We start from the raw sequence: 8,557 nt of genomic DNA, 5'->3' as shown, positions 1-8,557 counted from the left end.
GCATTACCCAACCCAGGCTCCACTCAATCTGCTTTGCAGCTGCGGAGCAGTTGTGCTGTACCATGTTCAAAGTCAAGCAGCAGATCCATGAGCAACTATGTTCTCCCTCTTGCTTGTCGTGACCCATTGCTATGCCCACGTTGAGGGTGAAGGAAGCTATGTTGGTCGAACACACAGTGGTAAGAACTGCGTCTGCAGGAGAGAGAGCAAATGGATAAAGCAAGTCCATAGCAGGAGCAATGAAAGAAGTACCCCCAATGGTGGCAAAAAAATGCCACAACCATTCTGGCAAGGGTGTCCAGTAGTACTCCCAGGGCTCCTGTGCTGCATGGTCCATCGCAGCCGGTGAGCAAAAGATCATAGCAGTAACTAGGAGGATCCAGGTAGGCGGAGGAGGGAGAACAGACCCTGAGTGCCAGAACACCTTGCTACAGCTTGGAGGACAAGGAGGTGTGTGCAGTAAATGTGCCTGCAGGAAGGTGAGAAGAACTGGGTTAGGTGTCAAGGTAAGGAAAGCAGAGTCATTCACAGGAGTTATCCCATGCAGTGGGAGGAGCTGCAGTCCTAGAGCGTTTTACATGATTGCAACATGCCCACCAAAGGATATTAAACTGCACTAGGACCACTAACCTTAATTCTGGTGTTTGCTAACTTTTGGGTGGCTGATGATCTTTTCATATGCACTAATGTCCATATAGAAAGCAATACATTCCACTCCAAGGGCTTGGGCCTGTATCTATGCAGTAAGCAATGGATGTAAAATAGGATGACCTAATTGAGGTCCTGATTTTACCCTTTCTCATACTTAATTGGCCTATCTGTTTGGGAAAACAATACTGCTAAAATAAAGGGTTATTCCTCGGAGCTAAGAATTAGCAGGACTCTTCCATAACTGCAGCATTCTAATTAAAAACACTGGATTAGGCTGAAAGTACTATCAGACAGTGAAAAGAATTCATCGGTGACTTCATCTGGAACAAACACATCGTTAAGATAGAGGCATATCACAAAAGTACTTCTTGCTAAGTTAGAGAGGACACAACATTTATACTATCTAGAAAGTAAGATGTACAAGGTGTACAAGTATAGTGAGGCTTTTTCAACAAAGTAGGAGTCAAGACAAAACAAGAATTTACAAAAAAATTAGGAGGCATTGAATCAAGTAGTGTAAATATTTTTTAAATTTGACAAAAATTAAAAACATACACACTGTGTTTTAAATTAAAGATTATGGCCTTTTGACTATATTTGCTTTATACCAACTTGAATTGTTTTTTTTCCCTACCTAAAAACTTAATAATAGTTTTATAGCCAAAATATGACTTGGGGTTGTCTTGTCAAAACCTGAATGAAGCTTAATAACAAGTACTACTTGGTATAAATAAATTATATCATTAACATGCCTTTTTGTTTTAGAATATCATGTTCATGATATAACAGCACAGACACAATAAGCACTGAGATTTAAAAAAATCACGAAGAATTACTTAGCAATAAATTTTCTCATCAATAGCTTTATATAAGTATCATCAATTTTTAAATGAATTATGATTTGCTATCATTGTGAATGCATACTTGAAGAAATTACAACTTGTTCCCTATTGCTCTTGCCCGGCCTTGCAAATTAGATGTTCCTGACACAGGAAAAAATGTCAGTTTTCACACTTCATCAGCCATGGTCAATTGGTACAGGAGCACACTTTCAGCTCCCGGCAGAACACTTAATTTGAAGAGCTTCCCAAAATGCACTATCTAGGTGGAAAGTACTGGCTTATGTAAGCTATACTCCAGCACAGCTCCAGGACGAGTGTATTTTTCTGTTTTATGATACAAAATATGCCCACTAAGGAACAATTGTGTGCCTTGAGGATGGAGTAAGTTGAGTGTACAAAAAAACGCATTAAAATAGACACTGCAGGCACTTGCTGACTCACGTGTTCAGGCAAACACAAATAGATTTTTTTATCATCTCGCCTTTCTTAGCTTGAGTGAATTCTTTGACTGTTCTTGAAAATCTGTGCCTATCTCAAGTAATTGTAGACAGTACTGCAGTGTCTTTGCGCAGTGGGCTGCATCAGATCATCTGAAAACTGAATATGGAAACCTGTAAAATACAGTTATCACCAAGCAATCTTGATTTTTTTTAGTTTCTATGCAAGCATTTTTAGTGTAAAGCTTCCTTTTGTTAACTCTCTTCTTTTAAATTAGATACTGAAAAGTATCGAAACCAATTGCTCTGTTCCTTCGTAATTCATGGTTCTTCACATTTACAAACAGAAGCATCCAGAGATGCATAGTCAGAAACATGGTTCTAAAAAAGTCAATCTTTTCTTCTCTTTTGGAGAGAAGTTTAACTAAACTCTCTCTTAGCTATACCATACCTAATTCTAAAACCTCTGCATCTTGTGAACAAAACAAATATGCTTTGTTTTGTATTCCCTGTAGGCTTGATGTTTATGAAACTTAAAATCCGTAGGCTCCCAGTAGACTCTTTACAGTTAAAGACTTCAGATTTCAAAGGTTGTAATTGAAGGTGAGAATTAAATGATTTTAAACTTTTGATCTCAGAAGACAAATGTATTTGACAACAAATCTGGAATGTGTGAGACATATCCTAGAAAGCATAAAGTTCTTTAATATGTTATATGCATCTGTCTGTGCAACACGCTGCGAACAGTTTCTGGTAGATGCAGCAGATTTCAGCTATGAGAGTACTTTTGCTGCTCCCAAATAATTAAACTGGTGATTTAAGCTTCATATGATTTCACAAAATAAATGAAAAAGCTGCAACATATTTCTACATGAAGTAATAATTCCCTCTGATAACATACTGCATGGTAATTATCCTTTTAATTGCGTTTAAATTAGTCGTCTTAGATCAGTCTGTGTGATGGTATGTGGATATGTAACCATGAGCTTTTATTAGTTCTTTTTTTTCCCCCCTGTTTGTTGCAATGACTTGGTATCATGTTCTCTCTCTCACACAATGGAGGCTGGGGTTGAGTCCTCCACTCCGTTACCAGTCTTTTATCTCCAGTATTTTTTAAGATAAATGTTTATTCAATGTCAATATTTTGTATAGTCTTTTAGGGTTACTTATTTTGTGGCCTCTCTCACTGAAAAAAAAACCCCAAAAATAACTGTTGTATACATGTATTATGACATATTTTTTACATCAAATGTAGATGGGAGCTCATGAAAAAAAGTTCAGTGGTATTTAGATCTGTCCCTTAATTAGCATTTCTTTGTGTTGAACACGATAAATGCCTTGGTAACGTTGACAGAAGTCATGGGGTTTTATGTTGAATTATAAATAGTATATATTGTCTATATAGAGAGGATAAATTTCATATCCTTTAAGTGGCAATTATGTCCTGTAGCTAGGCATTTGTTAATAGCTAATGACTGGCTGGGGTAAGGTTACCTCTTACTCTTTCATGCTTAATCATTGACTGCCAACAGACGCCCAACACTTGCATTAGGAAATTACTTTAGAAACCAGAGAGAAATTAATTTTTCCACTGAGTTTTATTGCCTTTAAAGCCAATAGCTGTATTTTTGAATAGTCTTACATTTCCAGTCACTATCAGCTTTCTCAGCCCTACCCCTCCTATTTTTCATCTTTTGTATCATAGAATGGTTTGGGCTGGAAGGGACCTTAAAGATCATCCAGTTCCACCCCCCCTGCCATGGGCAGGGACACCTCCCACTAGACCAGGCTGCTCAAAGCCCCATCCAGCCTGGCCTTGAACACCTCTAGGGATGGGGCACCCACAACCTCCCTGGGCAACCTGTTCCAGTGTCTCACCACCCTCACAGTGAAAAATTTCTTCCCAATATCTAATCTAAGTCTACCCTCTTCCGGTTTGAAGCCATTATCCCTCGTCCTATCACTATATACCCTTGTAAAAAGTCCCTGTCCAGCTTTCTTGCAGGCCCCCTTTTCTCATCTGCCTTCCCTACCTTCCTTTTTCCTATGCTTTTGCCTCTGCTGCGTTCACCCTGTCTTTCCTGAGGTCTCCATGTAGATAACCTCATGATAACTAATTACCACCTGAAGAACTGCAAAGGACAGCACCACGCTCGCACTAACCCTCCATGGCGGACCACGGCTCATGACCTGGCTGCCGGGGACCTTTCCCGCATGGCTTCTCTTCTCCGCCTCGTATTGAGGCGCTGCACCCCGGGACCTGCCGGTACTTGGTGCCGGGGCCGCTGCGGGAGCGGGAACCGGCCGCCGCTCCGCGCCGCCAGGGGGCGGTGTTGCCCCTGCAACGGCGGGCGCCGCCGGCCCCGCGGGCGCCGGGGCTGCGAGGGGCGCGGCGGGTGCGGGACCCTGCGCCGGGCCGGCGGCCGTGAAGGGAGCGAGCTGAGGGGAGAAGGCGGCCGAGTCGCAGCCCCGCATGACTTGGCGTCGTTTGGGTCTCATTTTCAAGCGATGGAGCGTCCCAACGTGAGTCTTCCGAGACACACACACCCCCCCTCCTCACGCCTCGCAGCCGCCCCGCTGGCCCGCCCTCGGCAACCGGCGCCTGAACGCGGCGCTTCCAATTCACGCCCCCAGCCCTGCGGCTGGCGGCGGCCGCGCTCCCTCGCTAACGGCGCCGTCCCTGCCTCTCCCCGGCCGCGCTCCGAACGGGCAGCCGGGACAGCCGCCTGAACGCTTCCTTTTCCCCCTTTCGGCTCGGAGCTGCGGTGCGCGCGATCGGGTTTTCTGCCGCCCCTCACGCCCGCTCGCCCACAGCCCTACCTGCCCCTCGACCGCTCGCCGCCGCGCACCCGCCCAGAACGCCCATCCAGGCGTCCCGCGGGCACGCCCCCTCCGCAAGCCTATTGGCCGCCGCGGCGCCCCCGGCGGGCCGCCGCCGCCCTGAGTGGCCCGGCGCCCCGTCCGTCAACGCCGCCTGTCAAAACACGCCCGGGCTCCTGTCACAACAGAGCGGTGCCGCGGCGGCGCTTCCTGCCTGCACCGCCCCGCGCACGGTGCTTCCCCGCGGCCGCGCCCGCCCCGCTTCCCCGACACTTCGTGCCGTCCCTCCCGGCACCCTCAGCTGCGGGGGACGGGGATGGTTCCTCCGGGGAAAGTTGGCGCTGCTGCCGCCGCCGCCACGCCGTGAGGGGAGCGCCGCGGGACGCCGTCCGTGTGTCCCCCTCCCGCCCTCTCGGCGCCCTGGAGAAGTTGACACCGCTCGGCGGGGCGATGGCAGAGGCTGCCGGCAGCAGGGAGCAGCCGGCGGCGGGCCGTGCCCCTCCCGACGCCGCACACCGTGCCGAGGAGGAGCTCGAACCGGCTTCGCTGGACGCCCCGGCGGCGGCGGGTAGGAGGCGGGAGCGCCGCAGCGGCGTCGCGGCCGTCGGTGCCGCCGAGCGCTTCCCCGGAGGCAGCCTGGCACCGGCGGCAGCCCCCGACCCCGACGCCTGCCTGCTGGAGGCAGCCAAGGCCACCCCGCGGAGGAGCAGCATCATCAAGGTACGGGCGGGAAGTTTCCGCCGGGTCCCGCCGCCGCTGGGCTGCCCGGGCTGAAGACACCCTCCGGTGCCGCCGCCTCCCGGAGCCCTCCGTGGGCTCCCTCCGCGACCCGGCACCGAGCGGCTGCGGGGGGTGGCCTCGGGGGTCCCGGGGGAGCGGGGTCCGGAGCTGGTCGGCGGCGGGGTGAGAGGTGTCAGGGTGCCGCCCCCGCTCCTGCCTGCCCCGAGAATTTCGCGGCGGGGCAGCTTCCCAAGGAGTTGAAAAGTTTTTGTGGAGCAGCTCGTATCTGTTCCTGTTTAATATTTATGAGGCACCTGGAGGCAGAATAAATAGCTTCTGCAGCGACGGTTTCCTTTGCTCTTGAGGAGCAAAATATGCAGTGTCACAAATTAACAGAAGGCGTGCTTGGAGGCTGCCTGTAGTACATATTGCTGCGGAGCAGCACCGTGTGTTTAACACCCTTGATGTGAAATTAACAGGTCGAGTGTGATCTTAAAAGCCTCCGTCTTTGTTATAATCTGGTGAGGAAAATGGCCTTATGATTATGTTTATCTCTTTGGGGTTTTTTTTCCAGTTTAATTTTTAAGAATAAACGACGTGGTTTCGAATTAAATGGTATCTCCTTGCAAGTACGTAGGCTAATTGCTAGTTTCTGGGGAGACGATGAATGAAGTCTCCTGGGCAAACTTAATTTAGCATATGGTCACACGTGATTCTCTTGTAGTGATTTGCACTTGGAAGGTATTGGGAGAACAGTGGGAAATGCGACTTCACTTCTGCCAATGTGTGAAGGCGCTGGGCAGAGCTCTAGCTCAAGGCAAGAAGCAAAGAACGCGTGCTTAGCTCTTAGAGCTTGGTATATCTGTTCCAAGGAAGAACAGATAAACAAAATATTTGCTTTTTGCATTTTAAAGCTTTAACATTCAGAGGAGACCGAGTTAGTTAAGTGCAAAAGAGCCTCGAGGATCCTTTGAAAGTTCCACCGTGAAATACTAACACATGAAGTCCAACAAAGCGTTGAAGTATGGGTTTCGTCTTCCAAAGGCATTTGCTGAATGTGATGGGAGTGCTTCCCATCTGAAGTTACGTAAATGCTTTACTAAATCAGGACCAAAGTTCTGTAAGTGTTCTGGTATGGAAATAGTATTTTTCTCCTGGGAATTGTGTGAAGCTTTCAAAAATTGCAAATACACAGTCTTGGATTTAAATTAAAGAACATATAATTATTTTTACAGACAATGCCAATTCGATGTGGTAGATGTGCTTTAATGTCACAAATGGTAGATAAGTTTTAATGTCTGGGCGGCATTTTCACTACAGGTTGATATTTAGCAATACTACTGAGAGTGATAATGACCTGTCTTACAACTGGAGGAAATTTCTTGAGATCCATCCTGAGATGGTGTTTATCAGCAGATAGATTTCTGATAGCGATAAGGAAGTATTAATGTTGTTATATAAAGAACTGTTAAGACCTCATCTGAAATACTGGGGAAACTCAGTTTTCCTGTGCTTAGGAACGGTGCATTCAAGTTGGAGCAGGTGCAAAGAAGGAGAACTGGGCTGGGCTGATAAGGTTAATGGATTGAATACTGTGTGAGGGGAAAATCTGATTTCTAGGACAGCGTTGCCTTTAGAACAAAGGATGCCTACGCATAGATCCAGTCTGGAAACTAGAAGATTATTCTAATCACTTGTAAGGGTCTGGAATGGTCTTATGATAGAAATGGAATGAAAAATACCATAATTCATCTTAAATTTAGTTGTTAAGCTGATGAATTAAATTAGGTAACGTGGTTGCGTCTGATAACAGGCACCTGAACTTGAGAATTTGCAGGCTTTGCATCTCTAAAGCCTATTGTTGGGAGCCCATGCAGAGCTTTATTTTCCCTTAAGGTTGTCTCAGTGGTGTATAAAAGTGTTTTGAATCCCAGTTTTTCTTTGCCATTATATTAGTGAATGGGAAATACTTTTACTTGGGATAGGAATTGAATGACTTATTTGTCTGCATCTTTCAGGTATTTCTGATGTCCTAGGAAACGTTTGTCAGGTGTTGAATGCAAATTTAAGATGGAATTAAGATGATAAAACCCCAACTTATTTTGCCTTTTCAGGACCCTAATGTGCAGGAGTTCTGTTTAAGCATTGTATGTTTTGCAGGGGAATGAATTCTACAATGTTCTATTATATTTATTTTACTCTAAACAGCTACATATTCATATAAATCTATAGTCGGAATAGTATTCCATCACTTTTTTTTCCATCCATAAGATAAGCTGAAAAAGGGTGTTTAAGAAAGCAAAGGCAGTTGTACAGTAAGGGCAAGCTCTTATTCTGCAAGAGTTGAACACTCTTGCCCTGTTCTCCCATTTCTCTCCCAATTATTTAAAAGTGTCCTTTAAGCACGAGTGGTCTCACTGAACTAAGCAAAAAGTTAAAATCCTGTAGATTTAGATGATCAAAGTATACTTTTAACAGCATTTTTTTTCTTAGCTATCTTTTAGAACTCTGCAAGTTCCAAGGTTAGCATCTGAGAGCGCAATTCAGTGGAAGCCAGACTTGCTTACATAGGGGTGTTTTGGCATCCACAGCATAACTGTGAAGTATAAAGGACTGAGTGGGGACTTGCTTTAAAAACCCTTCCGGCAGCAAATTACATTTGGCATATATTGCAAGTAAAATATGAACCCTTCTAGATAATCTTCAGTGCATTTATGTGCTCTATATTTGGCTTCAGAAACAAGAGAACTCATTTATATAAAAAGAACAAAATGTAGCTGGATTATTTTTACTCCCATTTTGCTTTGCTAACATTCACAGCTTTGTAGATTGAGGTAAATTTGAAATAGCATTAATGAGAAATAGTTGTAGCTACTCTTGTACTTTAGAAAATTTCCCTAATACATGTGTATCAGTTGTTGGGTGTTTTTGGTTTGTTTCTTTTGTTAATGCAAGGAAGAGGTAAACGGTCTTAATACCAAACTGGAGCAAGAGAGGGGTTTTGCTATGAGGAGCCTGAAGTCCACAGAGTATATTGGCTGGGAGAGAAAATCAGAGAAAGGGCAAGAAAGCATAGAACGTGACCCA

At 45.7% G+C, this 8,557-nt stretch overlaps 1 protein-coding gene across 1 annotated transcript in view; it reads left to right on the top strand.

The window, feature by feature from the left end:
- The first annotated feature begins 4,922 nt into the window (after positions 1 to 4,922).
- The window catches only part of PLCL1 (phospholipase C like 1 (inactive)), a 216,729-nt gene continuing 213,094 nt past the window's right edge, over positions 4,923 to 8,557 (top strand). Inside the window, exon 1 of the mRNA XM_063341823.1 lies at positions 4,923 to 5,470. Coding sequence (XP_063197893.1) covers positions 5,201 to 5,470 — 270 coding nt within the window. The 5' untranslated portion in view covers positions 4,923 to 5,200. The remainder of the gene's footprint in view (positions 5,471 to 8,557) is intronic.

The sequence above is a fragment of the Chroicocephalus ridibundus genome, chromosome 7 (genome assembly GCF_963924245.1).
Source record: "Chroicocephalus ridibundus chromosome 7, bChrRid1.1, whole genome shotgun sequence".
In the NCBI taxonomy this organism is placed as follows: Eukaryota; Metazoa; Chordata; class Aves; order Charadriiformes; family Laridae; genus Chroicocephalus; species Chroicocephalus ridibundus.
This window is presented reverse-complemented; position numbering and strand designations above follow the sequence as displayed.